The 22,651-nt window shown below is 35.1% G+C and overlaps 1 protein-coding gene across 3 annotated transcripts in view; it reads left to right on the top strand.

Moving 5' to 3' along the window:
- The window catches only part of RPS6KA5 (ribosomal protein S6 kinase A5), an 87,669-nt gene that overhangs the window by 54,129 nt on the left and 10,889 nt on the right, over window positions 1-22,651 (top strand). For 2 of the 3 annotated variants that reach the window (XM_030451561.1, XM_030451562.1), the window contains 10 exons: window positions 1,483-1,633; window positions 2,942-3,103; window positions 4,362-4,487; window positions 5,211-5,344; window positions 8,294-8,387; window positions 10,657-10,827; window positions 14,440-14,631; window positions 15,228-15,387; window positions 16,362-16,525; window positions 17,551-22,407. In XM_030451561.1, coding sequence (XP_030307421.1) covers window positions 1,483-1,633; window positions 2,942-3,103; window positions 4,362-4,487; window positions 5,211-5,344; window positions 8,294-8,387; window positions 10,657-10,827; window positions 14,440-14,631; window positions 15,228-15,387; window positions 16,362-16,525; window positions 17,551-17,790 — 1,594 coding nt within the window. In that variant the 3' untranslated portion in view covers window positions 17,791-22,407. Of the gene's footprint in view, window positions 1-1,482; window positions 1,634-2,941; window positions 3,104-4,361; window positions 4,488-5,210; window positions 5,345-8,293; window positions 8,388-10,656; window positions 10,828-14,439; window positions 14,632-15,227; window positions 15,388-16,361; window positions 16,526-17,550; window positions 22,408-22,651 lie in introns of those variants that run through there. The other variant, XR_003987629.1, reaches the window with a different exon arrangement.

Below are 22,651 nucleotides of genomic sequence, written 5' to 3'. Positions count from 1 at the left end.
GACAAGGCTTATGGCTGCTCTTCCTTCTGCTAGCAGAGTGGCTGTTACTTAGACACTTTTTGGCTGATCATCTTTACATCATTTATAGACACAATACATCTTAAAATGCATTTTTCTAACTTATTCCAGTGTTATTTAAACCAAGAGGTTAGCCCAGTTGTAGTGTGATACTGTGTCAGTAGAAACAACCCCTGGGATGTGTGCATATTGAACTTGGTTTTGCCTTTCCACACTGCCAGAAGAAGATTACATAGGAAACAATCTGTTTCCATCTATTGTTGGAGTAATCCAAGAAGTTACATTTTTAAATATGAAAATTTTCCCATGGGATAGCTTACTCTAAGAATATGTCATGCAGTAATTTTTAACTGAGTTTTAAAATGTCCTGCAGGGGTCAACTTAAGTGCTATCACAGACATAAAACAATTGAGATTTTAGTGTTGCCAGGACCAAATATAATTTCAGCCCCAGCCTCTCATAGCTTCAAAATCTTTCAGCCTGCATTTGAGCAGGGGGTTGGACCAGATGGCCTCTAGAGGTCCTTTCTAACCTCACTTACTCTGTGAATCTGTATGCGAAAGGGTTTTGCATATCTTTTAAAAGCTGTCTTTGGTATGTGTGTTCAGTGTGTGCACTCACACTTTTCCTTGAGTCATTAGTTTCAGTATCTAATATTTGGAGTATCTGAAGGAAAACATGCCTTCCCTTTTACATATGACTGTGGTAGTTATACATACAGCAAATAGGTATGGAAATGTGATTCTACTTAGGCTTCCAAAATTTTGTATTTCTACTAGCTTTATTTGCTGGCTTACAGCTCTTGTATTTAAAGAGACAGTGAGGTCCCTATTATTTTTCTCTTTACTGTTCATCATTTTGAGCGGAACTCTATGTCCAGTGCCTCTTAAGTCCCCTATTCACTAAACTTAAATAGTTGTAGCCTTTTTTGTAGCTCTTCATATGAAGCACATCCTGTGTCTCTGATTAATCTGATTACAAAACTTTGCTGGTTATAGTGGCTCCTTTTGAGATAGGGCATGAGCACTGCACAGAATATCCAACATGCCGGAAACCTCAGATGGCCCAACTGTGTGTTTTTTCTCTTTATAAGAATTTGGAACATGGGAATTGTATTGGGGTTTTGACTGCTGTTAGGCATCAAGTGGTTGGTTTTGTGTAGCTGTCATAGCTATGAGATTTCTTTTGAATAAAAGCAGTAAGCTCAGTGTGTATGAAATGAGGATTGTTTTTCTTTTGTGGATTAAGTTACATAACTTATTTTCTACAGATGTTGTGGTTTGTCTCTGCAATTCCTCAAATCTTTAAATAAATAACCAGTTGATTTCACATTTGTCATTCTCTTGTCTTTGGATAGAGTAGAAGTTTATGTGAAATATTAAATGCTACCATTATTAGGGTAACTCTTTGGTTTGTCACTCAACACATCAAATAATTGCTAAATATATGTTTTTGTTTTTCCAGGAGAATATTAAAAAGTGAGCCACCTTATCCACAAGAAATGAGTGCATTGTCTAAGGATATAATTCAGCGTCTTCTGATGAAAGACCCAAAGAAGAGGCTAGGCTGTGGTCCCACTGATGCTGATGAAATCAAACAGCATCCATTTTTCCAGGTAAAACAAACTCCCAGCTACCAGTTACTCTATGTTAGTGTGTTTGAAATCCAAAGAAATCCAGTTGTTAATAGAACAGCTTAGAGACACATTAATTGCATGAAGAAGTGCACTGGAGGTAGTAAGAACAGACATGTGATTATGTATATTGATTTTGTCCCTGCTAAAAGAAGGGCATCATAGATTTTTTAAAATGTGTTCAGTCTATTTCTATCAGTTATTTGAAGCAGCCAAAAGACACTGCTTAAACCAGAAGGTTTAATATAAAACACTTAAATTATGTGATGTGTGTTTAACATTCTTAATAAAATTTTAATATTTAGCACCAGTGTTGAATTTTATTAACACCTCTTCTATATTTTCCTTTACCTGATAAAATCTTTAGTCTGGTTTAGTAGATTTTAGTTCTTTCAGACTTCAGTGTAATGATGTGGTTTCAAAGTATGAGGAAGTTGGGTTGGTGAACATCTGTACTACTACACCCAATTGCAGTTAAAATTGTGTAGTTTCTTTGAAAAAAACTAAGTATAACTTTTTGGTGTTTCTGAAGTCAAGTATTTTTTTTTATTAATTTTGGAGTATTGAAAGTTTGTAGTATAAATTAAACCTTCCAAGTAATTATTCTGAATTATAGCATTCAGTATCGACAGTATCTTGGCTTCTCAACTTCTGAATTTCTTCTCATCCTTTATGTATTTCCTTCCTCTTATAAGTGTGTGACAACACATATTTAAGCTTCCTTTAATTCACTGTTTTGGAAGATACCTTTTTTTCCTCATGCAACACTTTCAAAACTTGACTTCATTTTAGTTCCACTTCTTTACAGTAATAAGGCCATTTTCTCATAGATACTTCTGTGCTTCCTAATTCTAGCCATGTCTTTCAGTAAGAATCCAGAGGCATTATGCTCTTCAGGTGCTGGAAGCAGATTATCAGTAATTAACCATAGAAATCAGCAATGAGGACTGAGGATGCTACATGTGTGTGCTATGACTTACAAAAATAAAAATGATTCCACTGGAATAGAGTAAAAAATTTTAAGGGCTGCCACACTAATTGTTTGGCTTGTCTCCAGTTTTAATTATTTTTTTCTTTTTTAAAGATTCTGTATAATCACAAATAGGTATGATGCTTCTTCCTGCCTTTATTCAAGCCAATTAATAGGGCATACTTTGAGTGCTTTCCATCTGCCTGTGAAAATAGCAGGTGTAGTTACGGGTGTTTGTTTCTGGACAAGATTCCCTTTCCACTATCTGTTTCTGTTAAATTTTCATTGGATTCAAACTTATTTTCCTGTTTTTGGTTTAGAATATGAATTGGGATGATTTAGCTGCTAAAAAAGTGCCAGCTCCATTTAAACCAGTAATCAGAGATGAGTTGGATGTTAGTAACTTTGCAGAAGAGTTTACAGAGATGGATCCCACATATTCTCCAGCAGCAACGCCTCAGACTTCAGAAAGAATATTTCAGGTATTTTAAGAATTCACATTAATCCAAAGGAAACACAGTTATTGTACAATTCCATGTGTATAGCTAGCTTTTTATTTTTATCCTGTCTTCTAAGTTATTGGAATAAACTATATAATGCCCAATCCCAGTTCCCTGGGCTGTTTGTCCAGTAGTTGCAAAATGAGCAGGGTGGAAACAGTCCTACAGCAAACATAAAATTCCATGTCTCCCCTTTCCTGGCTGAACGTCTTACCTTCTGGAATAAAGTTAGTCTCTCTTTTATTGATTCTTCGTATCTTGTGAGTCTTGCTATCTTCAGTTTGTCATCCTGGGTTATCAGCTTAGACAATAACAATGTAGTTTGCTTGTGTCCATATTATGCTCTAGTTGAGGAATTCCTTTGAGAAGTGGGAGCTAACTGCAGATTTGAAAGTAGTTCTTTAACATCCTGTAGGAGTGCTCTATTTAGTAAACAACTGTATGCAGGTCTGTAAGAAAGCTTTGTTCACCATGTCCTCCATGATATGAAAGAATGATCCATTCTTGAGCTGCACAGTCTTGATGTCAAATGGACAAAACCAGCTCATGTGCATCCTCGAATTTGGAACCATAACCTCAGAGGTGAACAGCAGTTCAGATTGCTTTTTCTTCTCCCCCCTCCTTGAGTTGCTGGGTTTTATTGGCTGTTTTTGAGCAGGTCCATGCTCAGTGTACATTAATATAACATATTTTAGAAGTTAAGTTTGTTAGTGACTATAGCAACCTATTTATATATGTAATAACATGATCTGATTCATCTTGCAGTGGTAGTCTGAGCTGTTCTTGCTACAGTACCCAAACTGAGCACGTGATAAATATGAAGCTTACTTTATTTTGCTGTTTAAAATGGTTTAATGCTTACATCACAGTATCAAAACTGTTTCATGCCTTAATTTAAAAGTGCTCTGGTAGTTATTTTGAAGCATGAGCCTTTATCACTATTGCAAAACAATTGAAGCTGAGCCAGATTTTTAGTATTATGTAGTTCTATCTATTTTATCTATTTTTAGTATTTGCAGTTTTATCTATAACTGTCGAAAGTCTTGCAGCTAATTCCAGAAAGATTACCAGTTCACACTGGTAGCCATCAATGAGCCATTTATGATTTCTGTATTAAGTGATGGAAATTCTGATTTATATGAAAATTTCTTCTGAAATTTCAAGTGTTTGGTATGCAGTATGATAGTTTGTGTGTAATGATTTCAAGTCATGCCCTTTTCTGATGTCTTAATTCCAATAGGGATATTCTTTCGTTGCACCTTCTATTTTGTTTAAACGCAATGCAGCTATAGTAGATCCTCTGCAATTCTATATGGGGGATGAGCGGCCTGGAGCTACAACTATTGCCAGAAGTGCTATGATGAAGGTAATAATAATATCAAGAGCTGAATTAACATGGCTAAATTGGAACTGCATATAACTTTCAAAGCAGCAATCACAAGCTAGACTACAGATTACAGAATAGTCATTATGTGTTTATCTGTTCTCTGTAATGGCTCCTCAGATGATCCAATCTTATAATTTGCATGTGGTACTACTAAGAAGTGGTTGAAGTTTAGTCTGAAAAATGAGGTGATTGTCTAGTTTTCCAGAGGACTGAATTAAAGTAGTAATAGCAATTAGACTCCTGATTGCTCTTATTCAGGCAACCATTGTAGATATTTTTGAAGCTAGTTTATATCAGGATTCCTTCTATGATGTATTTGCCCCAAAGTATATATAGTTGTCTGAAGCCCTATAAGAACACAAGCTATTGTGATGTCTTCAGATTAGCACATAGTTTTGTGGATAAATGTACATACAGCCATCTTTGATCCTGTTTGTCTGAATATTTTGTATCTTAAGCTATTCTAGTAATAATGATTTATTTAGTGATTATGTTTGTTTAATGTAATGTAAGTTTTACTCTTTGATTATTCAAATAAAGTTATGTATTATATTAAATAGAAGTTAAGATATTTTACCAAAAAGAGAGCTCTTTTACAATTTTAAATGTAGATGAAAACTTCTCACAAAACTTTACTCTTTGTCTTTGACTGTGTATACTAAAAGTATTCTGCAGAACTAAATACAGACAGTTTCCTAACAGGACTCTCCATTTTATCATCATTATGAACTGGATCTGAAAGAGAAACCATTGGGAGAAGGAAGTTTTTCCATTTGTCGAAAGTGCTTACACAAGAAAACTAGCCAAGAGTATGCAGTAAAAATAATTAGCAAAAGGTATAAATATTCTATAAGACAATAAAAATATTTTCTTTGCTTACTGTCACCCATGGATTAGAGTAATGTTCGCTAGATTTTTGGTAGTGGAAAAATAACTTTAAAATAATGTCCAGTCAGAAGAATGTACATAAACTTTTAGTAACCTTATGACCTTTGGAAGATTCAGTGTCTTTTGAAAAAAATTTTATTTGTGTTGGGGAGGACACAAGAAACCTAGAGTATGTTTCTAGTTCCTAGTTGTATTCTACCCTTATTTCCCCTAATTTTACTTGAATCAGAGTAAGGTATGAGGCCCTCCTGTCTTTAGACCTAAGTGAACTGAATGTAGGCTGCTTTCCTAAGCAGCCCTATTGATTGCCTTGGACATTGCTTTTAAGAAGGATCTGTAGTGTGGGTTGCCTCAGATCTAATTAATTGTGTGTGTGTGCAGTTTAAGGAAAGAAACAGAGATAAATTCTTTGAGGGGTGGATGGATTTCTAGCTCCATTTGGCAGTGTTCTGTAGTTAAAATGACCCTAGTGTGTTGTAGACTGCTGGCAGGAGAGGGAAAGTGTATAAATATGTGTTCTGCTATCAGAAAAATAGTCCACAGTGATCTCTTCTCCAAGACATTTGGCTGTACCTCTGTTTTTCCAGATTAGAAGTAGCTGTCCCCCAGGCTTTAGTGTTTCATCACGTTTTTGAGTAGCATCATTTCACGAGTAAGACACCTAAATATAGGTATCAAAGTCAGCTTTCTAAAGTCTGCTACGATTAATGGAGACCTACTCAAAACTATTAGTGGAGCCTACAGAGAGACTTAGAATTACCATGCAATAGAAGTGGGATTCAGTAACTTGAAACATAAGCATCTGCATAGTGCTACTTTAGCATCTGTTGGTGCCATATCTGCCTTCCAGTTTCCATTAGTCTTGTGACTACTACCTTTATGTAGATGTCTTCATGGCTGATGTCTTCTAGACTCTCCTATGCTTAGGCCACTGAATCCTACTCTAGGTATGTATTTTACAGTGAGCTAGTTCACCCTGTAATATTCATTAACTAGAATTTCATTCATTATAATGAGACCTTAGAAAAGTATTGTGCAGTAGACATTGGGTATTTTAATGTAGAAATCTCTGCCTTATGTCTATATTAAATTTTTTTCTCTATGTTACATGCAAACCCATAGATCAGTAATTCTAACTCATTTTAAGATAATGGATTTTTTTGTTTCTGGAGAACATTAGCAAACTAGCATCAACTTTTCCTGTAGAACTAAACTTGTAGTAATTATGTCCCTAAGTGATGTACTCACAGGTTCTTTTGCTGTTTCTCCATCATCTTGGTGGACCAGGCTAAGTGAAGGTAAGAAGTGGTCTGTATACAGAGATTACTTTTTGGATTGCGGGCTCTGAGCAGACTCAAGAGCATATCCATATAGTATTTTGAGGCAACAGTAAACCCGCATTCCAGCTGTGAATAAAAACTGTTAAACTGCAAGTAATCTTGCACTGAGGACCCCAGCAGTGACTCTCATTAAAAGGAGAAGTGAAATAGGTTTCTAGAAACTGCTTGGCCTCAAAGCCAGTCTCTCACTCCTGCCTATGGAAGGTGCCAAAAAAGTGATTCCTATGCCTAGACAAACTTTTTCATGATACTTGAGGTGAAAGCTCAGACCAAGAATTCCAGTATGGTGTTGCTTTGTTAGTAGTGCTGGACCTGCCTCCATCCAGTTTCAACAAAATTAAATAGTGGAGTCCTGTGAACTTGTTTGGATCACTTTGTTAGAACCTCCCATTTGTTTTTCGCAGTACTGCCTATTTAAAATCTGAGATGGCAACTGTATGTAAAGGGGAAATACTCAAGGAAGTCCACACACAAGTTTCAAAAATTAATGTTCGTGATAGTGAAACTTTCATCTGTTTCCTAGCTTCACCTTCTCTGGATAGTAGTTTAGAGGGAAAAGACTACCTGAGTCAGTTTGTTAATTTCTTAAGGACCTGAAATCACTTTCAGTTTAAACAACATCAGCACAGATGCAGTTGGAACAGTAGTTTGTTTACATAAAATCTGCAGGAAAATAGAAATCTCTTGCAAAAAATTTTTTCACATATCTGGTCCTGATTGTGGAAGGGGGGCAAGCAATCAAAAATTAAGGACATCTGGTGAAAGAGATTCTATCTATGTTGTTCGTAAGGCCATTATTTTAAGTCAGTACAGAGTTTGATTTTCTTCGAGAGAGTTTTGGCAAAAAATTTCAGGTGTTATCTGCCCAAAATAAACCTACATATTCATTTAGTGGAAACCAGAATGTTCTGGTCTGTCTCCATTCACATTTTTTTATAGTGTTCACCATGTTCACATTTTTGGCTATAGGTTTCAGTACTATAAGGAGAATTGTGCAATAATTTTTACTCTGGAGCTAGTTTCTTATTTCTTCCTGTCAGATTTTTGCAGTGCCCTGTTTAGGGGTTCATTTTTATAATACAGTTCAGATGTAGGTGATGTCACTCTCCTTTTCTACTAGGAGCTCATAGTTTCCATAAACCTTTGGAAGTACTTACCCAAGAATGGAAAAAGTTTGGGCCAATAATTTGAGTCTTCAAGATAAAGTTGAACTAACTAGTATTTGTAGGAACAGAGGTGAAGTCAAATTGCCCTGGACGAAGGGAAAGGTTTGTTTGAGATAGAAACTATTCTAAAATATAATGTCAGGTTTTGATGTAGTGAGTTGCAGTTGCATAAAAGCATCGTTTGATTTGGATGCGGTTTTTTTCATGTCCTAGCTTAAAGGGTTGTGTGAAGAGTTTTGCTTGGTTTACTGTGAATATGTTTTAAAATTTGCTCAAGTGGTTGTAATATTAAAACATCTGGATTGCAAGCCATGTTAGAAAAGGTGAAATGCTTTGAATATGTAGTTTGCTCAGTAAAATCGTTACAAAAATGACTGCTCTATTTTCCCAGAATGGAAGCCAACACTCAGAGAGAAATAACAGCTCTGAAACTCTGCGAGGGACACCCGAATGTAGTCAAGTTGCATGAAGTTTATCATGATCAGGTATTTCAAAGAAACATTAATCATCACTTGACAAACACATTGCTATGTTTTCCTGAGAACTTCTATGGGTTAAGCATACTGCTGCTATGAAGGCAACTTTTTTTCTTATGGCTTTCTTCTGGACAGTATAGAAGATGAAGTGAATGTGTTGCATTCAAGGGAACTTGCATTTACTCAAGCAAATATGAAGAGCTGCTGTCAAGAAGAAGGGGACAGTCTCTTATCAGTAGTGTCCTGTGGCACAAGGGGCAGTGGTCATAAATTGGAACACAGGAAGTTCCACCTTAATATTAATAACTTAATATGAGGTTTTTTTACTGTAAGGGTGATGGAGCACTGGAACAGGCTGCCCAGAGAGGTTGTGGAGTCTCTTCCTCTAGGAGCTTGCATGATCCTTTTGGATGTGTTTCCTTGAGGTTGTCATGAATCTTAAAATATTTGTGAAATAATTTTGAGATCTTCCATATAAAGATTACGTATCTAGTGTTTTTTCATACATTTTAGTAACATAATGGAAATAATTAAAAAGCTTGCTACATTACCAAGTGTGAAAGTAGAACCTTATTTTGATAATATACTGAGATCAGTTTAGGGTTTAAGACTTTAGTTGTCTTTTCCATTAGTATAATGCAAGACCCACAGCATAGAATAAGCTATAATTTGATCTAACTTGGAGGCTGGCCCTCATCTGTGCTGGGGGATGCAACCAGGTGTCTTGCAGAAGCTCCTTCCAACATAAACTGCTCTGTGATTGGAACATGGACTCTCTTGCTTCCCTATGAATCCCAGTCTGTCCCCATCACACTGTTTATACAAGGAGCAGGAGAGTGCTCGCTTCCAAAAGGACCTGAGAGGATGGAAGATCGGAAGATCTGTACTGGAATCTTTATTTATAAGGAAGCCTCTTTTTTTTTTTTTTTTTTTCATTTTTATACAGTATTAATACATATGTGTATGATAGGACACTTCTTTTTTCACTTTTTTCTTCAAGCAAACTGACAGAACTCAGGAATATATAAAATTAAATTTCTCTGGGTCGCTCTGCAACTGAACAGGCTGCTCTCCTGGTGAGAATTTTCTAGTTTTGATATTTCTGCAGTTTACCTTAAGAAGTTCCAATTTTTAACTTAATCTAATATCAGTCTGATCAAATTCCACAGTAATAATACAACCATAAAGTATTGAGTTGCAGTCTCTCTTGGTGAGCCAAAAAAAGTTTTCTAGCAGAGAAAAGACTCCATCCTTTCTAGCTTTTAACTACTCCCAAGATGTAACAATGATTTACAGGAGAGAATATCTCAACAAGTAATACTAGCAATGTGACTAGTGACACCTTGTTTGTTTTAAGGTGTTTTTCCACTTGCAGTCTACATACTTCTGCTTCTTTTCCTTGATATCTAAATACTGTACACCTCCTGTTCCTGACTATTTATTTTAATTTCATTTTTTGTCCTATTTCCAGAACTTTTTTCTTTGCTTGCAAATACTACTTTTGTCACTGTCATTTGGGTAAAGGAAATACTAGAAGCCATCACATGCCTAAATCCATTGCCTTTTGAGAATGCTAACTTCATTTTCCTGTCCTGAGAAGTCCTCTTTTTAATTGCAAGATACTTGAATTGCAGTTCACTATGTGCTAATTTTGTCTTATAATTAAGGATGTCACTTCTTATTGATTGTCTAGAAAATAACAACCATCTAAACAAGCATCACTTTTTTAATTAAAAACATACTTTCTAATGTTTGGGAAGGTATCTGATGTGATTCTAATGATAAGAGTATCTGGCTGCTACTCTGCGGGGGATGAAATCAAAAGACATTGTAGATAATCTTCAATTTCACAATAAAATTGCAGGGTACTTTTAAAGAATTTGGAAAAATTAAATGGCTGTCTTCTTATGCATATTAATAGAAATATACCCCTCTATGAGAACAGCTTAAACAGCAAAATTTAGCTTTTTCTAGCTTTATTTGTTAGCCTAAAGGAAGACATGTCATCGCCCTAGAAATTTATCCATTTACCTGGCAGCATTGCATTTTTGTAAATAAATGTAGGTGGAAGTGGGAACACATCATCGTTCAGTGAGACTGATAGAAAAAATGTCATCTGAGAGAGAATTTGACACTTATGATTGGCCTTCCATATTGATGTGAGCATCAGTTTTATTTCTTCAAACTTAGAGGTTTTGGAATAACCCCTAGCTCCTGAATGAATGTTGGTTTGTAGTGTTAAACGTCTAACATTCCATATTTTTATTTATTGTTTCAGCTTCACACGTTCCTAGTAATGGAATTGCTGAAGGGAGGAGAATTGCTTGAACGTATTCAGAAAAAGAAACATTTTAGTGAGACTGAAGCCAGTCACATTATGCGCAGACTTGTTTCGGCAGTGAGCCATATGCATGATGTAGGAGTAGTCCATAGAGATCTGAAACCTGAGGTATAGTGACTTGCTTATGTATGTTTAGAGATTAAGTTATTAATCACCTGAAATGTGACACGTTTTTGTTCCTCTAGCTTTTACTACAGCTTTTTTGACATCTGTTTTTTTAATAAAAAACATTTTTAATGTTTATTTTTTAATGTTAATTTTTTAATAAAAAACATTAGTGCTTTTGTGTAGCAAATTCTGTAGATGCTTTTCATAGGTAAAAATCACTGTTAGGAAACATTTTTAATTTTGTAAGCAATTTAACCTCTTTAACTTGTTCAAAAACATTCTTTGCCCATATGGGGACAGGTTTTACTAACAGTAAGTACATATTTATTGTATGAAACAGTTCACAAGAAGAGCTAGGTTGCTTGCGTACTTTGCCTTTACACCTTCTGTTTGATCCTCATTCCCTTGGTAGGACTTCTTTTGGAGTTTGCTGTGACACTCTTGTACTGTTTTCTGTCCCAGTTAAATACAAAATGAACAACAAACAAACTCAGCCAACTGATAAAGATGTATGATTTGAGTTCAATGAGATAAGTAGTTTCTCAAAAGAAACATTTTAATTTTTTCCCAATAATTACTTGTTCTAGTACTTTTATTGTGCAGCAGCATCTTGCCTTGTAGACCGTTCAGTTTACTGTGGTAAGGTTGGCTACTGGCTTTGTTCTTCCCGCAGCCAATATTTGCTCCTTTCTCTTTACCATCAATCATACTGGATACATGCTGGTTTTCTTAAGCCCAAGAATAGCATAAGCTGATCTTAGTTCATCCAGTAAAGATGTTAAATTGGATTGGTTATTACAGTCACCATGCCTCAGGAAATACCTGCTCCTTTTGTATCTGAAGTTTAAAGTGAACCACCATCTTTATTGATGTTTCATTCTTTTGTACCATATCTCCTGGTATTTTATAAATTTACTTATTTGATAGTAATTCCAATTCAACAGGTAAATAAGTCTGGTAAGGTGTTCATAATAAAAAATCAGTCCAAAACCACAGATGTTTTAAAACATGTTTGTACTGGAGTCTCTGTACTAAATAATTAGGAGGGACTGTGATGAAATTCTATAATCAGCCAGCTGAAAATGTAACTCTTGGAAAAAGCTTCTCTGATGACATCATCAAGGAAAGAAAACAGCTTTTGAAACAAGTATTAAAAGGACAAAAATCCGGAAAAATTTCTTTCCCTATTATCGTAATTTTAGTCTCATTACCATTTAAAATATAAAGGCTGGATTCTGTAAAGCAGAGCTCCAGCTGCATGGTAAATTAGACAGTCATCAGTTCTACATCATGTTTGAGAACAGAAGTCTGGGAAGTCCAAGTAATGAAGGGTTAGCAAACAGCTTGCAGAATGCATTGCCTCCACAAAGTTCCCCTTAATCAGCCTGTCTCCTTCCTGCTTGCTATTTTGCAAGCTACTATTTTAGGTTCAGATAAGAAGTTAGTATGGGATATGCAGGCTTCCCAATATAGATGTGATTAGTGCACCTTTCTCTACAAAGATCTATGGGAAATTCTGTTGCAGTTTTAACAATTCCAGGGAGATTTGTTTGATGTTGGACTTTGACATCCAGTGTGATAGTGATAAGTCATTTTAAAAAATGTGTCTAGGGCAAATGTAACTAAGATGTACTGAAAATGTAACTAAGGCAGAGGCTTTTCTTGTTTGTGTGGAGTGGAAGACTATTTGATTTAAGCAATGGTAATTAGATCACGTATACTGCTCTGCAAAATAGAGGGAAAGTACTGGATAGAAGACTGAGAATTTGCAGAAATTAAGACCGTGTAATGTATATGACCATTTGGAACCTCTCAGTAAAAGATTTGAGGACTGAGTCTGAAGTGATCATTAATCTGTAAATTGGATTTTAAAGATATTAGAAAACACATACCAAGGCAGAAATAATGGGTTTTTATACATATGCTCTTACATGTATATAAATCTCCCTAAAATATGCATGAAATACAGCTTTAAGTATGGGATTTTGCCATTTTTTATTTACCAAATTAACAAAGTAGTCTGAACCCCACTTAGGATATTTGGAATCTGCCTTTCTTTCTGTGCATAACCAGTTTCATTGTTATCCTAAGGAAGGAGGTCTTTTTAAACCAGCATTACTGCAGTTCTTTTTTTTTTCCACTTGTTGGCTATGAAATCATCACCATTGAGAAGAGATGCTTGTATTAATCTCCTCTCCTCATTGTACTTTTTTTTTTCTTTTCTGTAATTAGACTTCTTTAATTCTTTTTTGCACAATACTTTAATATGGAAAGCTGACTTTACTGATTCTGCATTAAACTGTATCAGCATTACAGAATGCAAAAATACTGTTTTGTAGCAGCTAGTCTCTTTTATTGATAAGGAATGCTCACATGTTCTCCTTATTGAACTACTTGCTGTCTAGCATTGTTTTTTTCTCCCTTCTTAATGAGTTTGAAATTAATTACTTTGAGTGATTCACCTCGTGTTATAAAATAGGGCTATAGAATTTCTAATATTGAGACTCTAGCATTGCATAGTTTAAACAACAAAGGCAACAGCAAAATTTTGATCTATCTCTGAGAAGTTAGAAAGGGGAGTAGAAATAATTTTAAAATTTGTGTTGGCTTTCAGCCATTTCTCCTAGGATTTAGCTTCACTCTTGTATCTTTCTTAATGAATATAAATTCTCAGAAAAAAGAACAGATTGTTTTAAATCTTCTTCCAAACAGATAACTTGTCTGTCTTCATGTCTGATAAGCCACATTCCAGTCTGTAAGCCTGCAATTCTCAAGGCCTACCATATCAAGCCTAGGGTAGTGGTGGAGTCACCTTCCTGGAGTTAAACAGCCTGTAGACCTGGTTGGTTTAGTGGTGAGCTGACAGTGTTGGTCAAAGGTTGGACTGGATGATCTTGAAGGTATCTTCCAACCAAAGTGATTCTTTCCCTTGATGTAAGGAGCGGGCCATTGGTTTTGGGTTAGACTGCTATGTGACCTTCAGTGCTTGGATTCTGTTGTTCCAAGGTCTTTTCCAGAAAGTGTATCTATACTGACTTTGAAGTCCATGCCAGACAGCAGTTGGTACAACTACTGAGCTATTGGTGCACTCTCTAGTCAACCATCATTTGCTTTCAAGTTATTCTTTTGCATTCCTGTGCTGAGGGTAATGCAGCTGCAGTGTGTTTCCACTTGCGGACTGAGTACTATCCAGAAACAAGACAAGACATGTAACAAGAGTTCCACACACAGGGAAGTTGATGTTTACAGCATGGCAGAAAGAAGTGGAAGCTTAAGAAACTTCTGTTTGATGAAGAAGGCAATGCTCCATTTATATCGATCTCACTGCATTTTTTTTCTCATCAGTGTTCCTCAGATTATTTTCCCCAATGTTCTCTTCTAAATACCCATTTTTCAGTAGTAATTTCAGACAGAACTATCCTGGCTGGCAGATATACAGGAGGCAGATAAATGCATCATGCTTTCTTATATCCCAGAGTGCTGTTATTTCTACTTTTCCCTTTTCTCTAGCTAATCGGTAGTAGTGGTAAATCTAGGAAAAAAGTTACTATTAAGTATTCTAACCAATTTTATAGCCAGTGCTGGTATTGATTTTTTTACTTTGTTTTTCAGAATTTATTGTTTACTGATGAAAGTGATAATTCAGAAATAAAAATAATTGATTTTGGCTTTGCTCGTTTAAAACCACCTGATAATCAGCCTCTTAAGACTCCGTGTTTTACTCTCCATTATGCTGCTCCAGAGCTCTTGAATCACAATGGTTATGATGAATCCTGTGATCTGTGGAGTTTAGGGGTAATACTGGTGAGTGATCAAGGTTTTTAATTGTAAATTTATTAATTGTCTTTATGTTAAAATGCAGAGGACTTGACATATTTTCAGATTTGGATAGATACTGAATTCAAGTGAGGTGAAAATACTGCTGCCCTAGTAATAGGTTCCAAAGAGGGATGTCTTTCAGGGATGGAGAATATTTTTTTCCTTGCATTAAATTAAAGTCAACATTTTGGGGATTGGAAAAAATACTTTATAAAGTCTGGTTATTAAGAAGAGATTCTTGTTGGGACATTTTATGGGTATCCATTGTATATTCCTATAGTTTCAATTTGGAGAAAGAATCTGATTTACAAAAATTGATTTACAAAAATTTAATTGCAATAAATACAAACTAGGTAGAAATATCATTGTGTCTTATGTATAGTATATGTTCTGAAACAGGTGATTGTTTTTTTCTGACAATGGCTCCAGAGAAAGTCTTGCATGTTTTAAATTTTCTTTAGCCTTGAAGTTATGCTAGTCAAAGTTTTATTCTAAGTGCTGTAAACAGTGCTCCTTATTTAGTAATAGGCTTGTCAGTAAATATGTAATGCTTGTTAATACTACTTTTGTTCTCGTGCCAGTATACAATGCTATCAGGACAGGTACCATTTCAGTCTCAAGACAAAAGCTTAACATGTACCAGTGCACTGGAAATTATGAAGAAAATTAAAAAGGGAGAGTTTTCCTTTGAAGGAGAAGCTTGGAAAAATGTTTCTGAAGAGGCTAAGGAGTTAATTCAAGGTAAATATTCACAAATATTTCATGTTTTTATCTCAAAAGTTAAAATTTAGATAACTGTACAGTATCTGGATGTTGTGATCAGCATCAGAGTGCCTAAGCTCATAAGTAATACTGACAGCTTGAGCTGTGTACAAGCTCAAGCTCAGCCCTAGTTCACGTTATAGGTAAAGGTGAACAGAGCAGGATGGCATTACAAATTGTGTGCCTAGCTGAGAGCTTTCTAATGTACTGAGATCCTGAGTGGTCAGCAGGGTTAGAGGTAACTGAAGAGCTTGAGAAAAGTGAATTTGCTCCTTAAACATATTTAAAAGTTGAGTTTTTCTTTTATGATATTTTTGCTTGTTTAAAAGCACCAGGTTATGATATAAATGCATTAAAAGCTGAGCTTTTGCAGAAAACTAATATATTACTATAGTCCTTGCCTTGGGCTGTTTTTGAATGTGTGTACCAAGACTGCTAGGTTTCTGAGCTGCTTCATTCACATTTGCCATGCTTTGATTCCCCTTAAGGTTTTGAGCATCTAATTATTTTTCCAGCATGAGATAGACACCAGTCTTAATTCTGCTAAAATGGAGTTTTGAATTTCTGTAGAAGCAGACTTGTAAGGAATTTTTCTGCCAAAAATGTAGGCATCTCTGGATTCAGACTTCAGTGGATTGTGCAGATAATCTGATGTTTACTCTCTTGACCTTCGTCACAGACAGGCTGTCAGTGAAGAAATCATTTGGTAGTTCATGTGAAAAGAGATGCAAGAAATTGCTATTTAACTGTTTGATAACTGGTATGTCTTGATTCTTTTGGAGGGGATGATAGTGTAATATTGTGTGAGCCTTATCTAGGATAAATACAGGGACACCTAGAATATTGTCGTGACTCACTTATCAAAGCAATGCATGAGATTTTTAAAAAATGATTGAATTTTCTATTAAAAGAAGATAAATAGCTCATAGGTTAATATAATATATTTCTACTAGGACTTTTAACTGTGGATCCCAACAAAAGGATTAAGATGTCCAGCCTGAGATACAATGAATGGCTTCAGGATGGCAGCCAGCTGTCATCCAACCCTCTAATGACCCCTGATAACTTGGGCTCTTCAGGAGCTGCAGTGCATACGTATGTCAAAGCCACTTTTCATGTAAGTTCTAAGAACTCATATGTTGTGCTAAATTTTGTAATGTGTTAATCTAGGTTTTTGTATGTTTTCTCTAAAATAAAAATATGTGTGTTTTATATAATACAGGGATTGTTTATAGCTGCAATTTCCCCTCCATTCGTAACATCTGTGAGTACAGTGAAAATATGGATGATAAGGCAAGAACAAATTTCTTGAAGGCATTTATACTAATGGGGTTTTGGAAACTGAGAGGGAGCTGTTCAATAAATAGCTTGTTTTGGTGGTTTTTTTTTTTTAGAGAAGTCTACTGAAATGTCTTCAAACCTTCATGAAAAACAGAAGAAACTTTCTGTTTAATTTAAGCAACAGAATTTTTTGTCCTTATGGTTACAAAATCTAATTTCTGGAATATACCTATATATATTTCTGGAATATACCTAGTTCCTGGTTTTAATATAGTTGGTACTTTTTAAAATAGACCTGCTTGTTTACCATTCACTCAAAACATTTGAACTAAAACTATATTATGAAAACATAGTTCTCTCTTAATTTCTTCTACAAAAAATAATTAAGTTGAGCAGATTTGTAGATATTACAAGCTGCAATACTTGTAGATGCACCTTACCAAGAAGAGAAAAAGAAAATATTTGTTACTTAGAGAGGTCTCAATAATGTAATATAAGTTGGGCTGAAAGAAAGCTTGTATTTTAACTAAGTGTAGTTTCTGCAAATGTAATCGTAAATAGGTCTTGAGCTTAATAAAAGGTAATATAAATATTAAATGGAAATAAATAATATTAATAAAAATCTTCTAAATTAAAAAGAATATGGAGGGGAAGTTGCCAATTAATGTTTTGTGTTGGCTCTGAAATACATGTACAGGGTAGTGAAGTTACTGTTACAGCTACAATAAGAATCACTAGGGATCTGTGAAATGATTGCAGTTTATCTTATGTCTTACCATAGAACATTCATAATAAGCTATGAGGCACAAAATGTCTTTAAGCCTCTTAGAAAGCTTAGAATTACTTTTTCTTTTTACACAGGCCTTTAACAAGTACAAAAGGGAAGGATTTTGTCTCCAGAATGTTGACAAAGCACCTCTTGCGAAGAGAAGAAAAATGAAAAAAACAAGTACAAGCACAGAGACACGTAGCAGCTCCAGTGAAAGTTCACATTCTTCTTCCTCTCATTCTCATGGTAAAACTACACCTACAAAGACACTGCAGCCAACAAATCCTACAGACAGCAATAACCCAGAAACCATCTTCCAATTCTCTGACTGAAAAGGACAGAATATCCTGTCTTGAATTAAGTGGTTATAAACTTGGTAGTACCTATGTTGTCTTCTCCTGTCTGTTGCTTTAAAAACATATTTTAATCATACCTTTTTAGCTTTGTATTTCAATAAATTTCTTTTCAGCTTCAAGTTTTGCATCACTGGATATAGGGTAATAGTATTATACAGCCATTGTATTCTCTTAGGGCTAAAATTACTAATTTTGCAGTAAAGCTCAAAGTAAAAAGCTATGGTGCTCATGGTACAGCTTGGAGGAAGACTGTTTCTCAGTGTCAGAATCTTCCTCACAGTTTCTTCCCCACTGTTCAAAGAAAGGAAAACTGTAACATGTATAGAACTCTTGGATTGTCTGCTTTTACCCACCTGTCTGAAGAATGTCAGATAGTGTAATTCTTCCTGCATGTGAGGAATCATTGGTACCATGCACCAAGCAGTACAGTACTTCAAGGCCTTTTAAATTGGTGGTTACAATCGATCCCACTTATATGAATTTTAAGAGCAAAATTAAATGTTATACTGATCTTATGTTGTTTTAAAAAATAACTCCATGTGTCTTGTAAACAACTGGGAATATCAGTCTTAGATTTTTTTGTATTTATTTAATTTTTAAAGAAACATCTAAGGTAACATGTTTGATAAGATGAGGTGTCTAGTACTGTGATACACAATACTTTTAATTTCTGTTTTTTAAAGTTACTAACTTTTGAAATGTTTTACAGATTCTAAAAGATAATGCTATAAGAGAAAGAGAAATTTCCTATTGAAAAATGGTCACATGTTAAAATATCTATTTCAAGAATTATAATTTATATTTTCTTTTTATATTTACACAGTAACTTTAAAATGCTAAGATTTTTTTAAAGATGCAAAAGCTCCAGTTCCAACATTTGTTATTATAGGGTCCATACAAAGTATTTACCACGTTATTTGAATTTTGCATTGTGCAAGTATGGCAGTTTAATAGTGACTGTAAAATATAAGAATATGTATTTTCTCTTTTGCACTTTATAACATCCAAAAGAGATGTTTTATTATAAAGTGCACTCAGATCTCCCTACAAGGTGCTGAGCACTGTTTTTACTGGATTGAATGACCACCATATGTGGTGGTTGTGGTTGTTGTGAAGGAGAATTCTGTACTTTGCAGGAGTGAATCCCTGTATATTACCCACTATTTTCATTCCTTACTTTAAACTGCAAAGCTCTTTCTATCTTGCTTTTACATTGTATATAACAAATACTAGACCTGGGCACCTTGTGTAGTGTAGATGTTAACAACTTATGCACTGGGAATACTAAAGGGAAATTATATTGAACACTGTGCTTCACAACTCATTCACTGTGGTGTTCTACAGTGAAGTATTTCCTACTGTGATAGTATAGTATGTACATAACTTTGGAATCATGAATGTGACTTACAGAAACATCAGCAAAAACTTTTAAATCAGTGTATTTTATAAGTTTATGGAGAGCTCTTTTATTGCTTGTATTCTCAATGACTAGGGCAAACTTAAGTGCTAAAGATTACTCCAGTTTTGCAAATGATTACGTGTGTAAGTTTCCACTGAAGTCACAAAGACTCCTTTTGTAAAGTTAATCATATGCCTAAATTTGGGTGATGGAAGACTAAAGGACTAGGGGACTTCATTAACAGCTTGCTCTATCTTAAAGTAACCTTAATCCAAACCCTATGCAAAAAAGGTTATAGGAATTGTTTTATTTATAGAATTATATCAGATATCAGTATTGAGAAATACCATACATCCATGTTTACAGGGATTGCGTGTATCAAAACAAGGCTTTAAAGCCAAACATCTTTGTTCTGTGTTTCTTTAATATTAATAATGGCATTCTGAGGTTTTGGAATTGCTCATGTGAAATAGTTTACTACTTTCTTGATGTGAATGTCAACAGTAATTGCAGCATTAATTTCAGGTTGATGTGAATATTGAGATTTGCACTGTTTATGTAGAAGTGTAATATATTTAAAGATCAGTATATGTACTAATAACACAACCAATTATAAGTCAACAATGTTAAAATATTGAAAAATAATTGTCAATGTAATATATTCAGGCTTGCTTTCTGAATGCTTTCTTTGGAAGTAATCTCAATAGTGGACATGGCTTGTTTGTACAAGAAAACTTTCCTGCTCCCCAATAAACTTGCTGTAAATACAACAAACAATCCACCATTAATACTTGTTATGCAGACAGTACAAGTAAATTGGGAGGTTGGAGAACAGATTGCTTGCAAAATTTCCACCTTGAGGAGTTCTTGTCCTTGGGGTGAATGCAACAAAAAAAAAAAATCTTTTTTGTTTGAATTTGCTTAAGTGTAAGAGACTTTGGGATACCAGGTAGATTTGGAATATTGTGACTCAGCTGAAATAACTTCTTTTAAGTTAGGAACACAGTGCAGTTCTTTGTGTTGGGAAATTTGAACTGTTGCTTGTCAAACACGTGAAACAAGACAATTCTTGGACAAGATACTTAATGCCTGTTAAATTCGATACTTAATGGCTGTGTTGCCAGGATTTTTTGCACACAGGTTTGAGACTGTTGTGCAACTAAAATTATTTGAAGACATCACTTGTATCAAAGACAGCTTTTATAAATTAATGTTTCTGTGTCCTCTTTGTGCTGTAACAGTGGTTATTAAATACAAATTTAAAAACAGGGTAGTTCTTTTTGGCAGGGCTAAGTACAGTTAGGTGTTACTTTGCATTTGCTTGGAACTGGTTACCTGGTGTAGCTGAAATGTTTAGCACCTCTGACCTGCTGCTACCTTTAGGTAACAGGTCTTATGAAGTTGTGTTTGACACTAAGCTGTCTGAATTTTTAGAGTAGCATCTTTACATAACAACTGCTGATGTCCATTTATAGTGATAAAACTGAGTTGCAAACCAGGTAGCTCAAGAGCAAATTCACCTCTTGTTCAGATGTCCTGCAGGAGACTACTTTTTCTTGGCAGATTGATGCTGTCTCAGCTTAATCTTTTGTCCAGCCTAGCAGTCTAGGTCATATAAAGACCCTGGGCCAAATTTTTCATAATCATACCACTATTTCAAATCTGAAGTGTACAAGCCAATCTTGATTAGTATATAAATATATTGCCTTGGCAAAGAGTTGTTAGTCTGTAAATTATGTTTATACTAACATTGATTTTCCTTCAAGTGCTGCTATGAGTCAAGCAAATTTTATGTCTAGTAATGATATCTCTTTACTGTCAGAAATGTAATGCAGTCAGCAATATTGTGGCCAGACTTGTCTGAAAAATCAAATTTCTTATCAGTAAAAATTTAAACAACTAGTGTGGTTATTATTCTGTCATTAAATTATGTGATATACTGTAAAGCTATTTCCTTGTAATACTTTTGGAAACACAAGTACTAGTTATTAAAGGGTAATTCTGCTGAAGTTAGGATTTACTGTTCCTCTGGCTTAGTGAAATTTTTACACTTGCATATAAGGAAAAGCAGCTGAAATATTTCTTTCTTAAATGAAGGTTCAGTGCATTTGTCTTACATATTTTCTACTGCTATGCAAAGACAGATTTTTAAAATGCTTTATTAAACAGTTTGGGGGACACATGTTTAAATACAGTATTGCATCAGAATGGATTGAGGCTTCAAATTGGCATTACTGATGTCTGTATTTTCTCATCCCTTTTCCATGGCTACTTTTCTGAACAAGATAACAGTACCTGTACAGCCATGGTCCCTACCCTTTATCCAGAAACAGAATAATTCTTGGCAGAAAATATTCACAGAATGATGATACATATTTATTGGTTGTGATGAAGTGTTGCTGTTGCACAAGTGTCTTAAATTTTTAATGTGTGCATGTATTATGTGCATATTTGTAGCTACACGTTGTATTGCATGTCTAGGCCTCAATTTAAAGTAATATGCCTTGTTTAAGAAATTAGTTCTCTACTCATACACTCCAAGGACCAGACAAGGGGGCTGCTACAGAAGAGGAGGAAGAAGTTAGAAGTTATGGGAAGTCAGAGATAAAAGGCTTCTGGGGAGATGTTTTCAGGGGTAAATTCCTCATGTTATCTCCATGTGTGTATAATACTCGATGACATTGAAATGCAAGCCTTCTTGTAAGTTATCCAGCATGAACACATTTCCTAACACTGCAGATCTGAGTATCTGTGTGTGTGTCCACACACATGTATCTTTATATGACATTTTGGTCTTCTGTTGGATTTTTTTGTTATTTCTCAAGTAAAGTCCCAGATGTTTTTAGCATATATGATGGTCTTTCTCAGCTCTGATTTCTATGTTGTTAAAGCATGACATTGCCTCCCTTCAGTCAAGGTAGTTGATGGAATATTCTGGCTTGGGAGAATAGGAAATAACATGGCTGTTTCTTCTGTAAAGAGATAAAAGTGCTTTGATCCTTGTCATGTAGCTCCTCTGGCCTACAGAACACTGGATTCTGTAAAAAATAAGTGCAGAACTGTTGGCTGTCTCCTGCCATCCTGCATTTTTATGTCACTCATTCAATAGATACTGGATGTTCAGAACACCTATGTGGAAAAGAAAACTTAGAATGATGCCTGTAGCCTGCACTAGTGTAAATAAAGTAATGCTTTTAATTACATAGACCAGCTGGAGCAGTCTCTTTTGTTGTGCCCAAAAGTGGCAAGAGAGAGAAATGTAAGTTACCTGCAATAATGTACATTTGAAGAAAAACATGTATTTTGATAGCCTTTGTGTTCTGTGTGATGAAAAGGGAGGTTGCAACTGTATGGGAATCGATGGTAAGTAACTAGGTACCTGTCATGGTCTGCACTGCTCTGATAGCTTCCCCACAGACACAGGAACATTCCTGAGCC

This window comes from Calypte anna, chromosome 5A (genome assembly GCF_003957555.1).
Source record: "Calypte anna isolate BGI_N300 chromosome 5A, bCalAnn1_v1.p, whole genome shotgun sequence".
Taxonomy (NCBI): domain Eukaryota; kingdom Metazoa; phylum Chordata; class Aves; order Apodiformes; family Trochilidae; genus Calypte; species Calypte anna.
The sequence above is the reverse complement of the archived record's forward strand: the minus strand, read 5'-3'. Positions and strand labels throughout refer to the sequence as shown.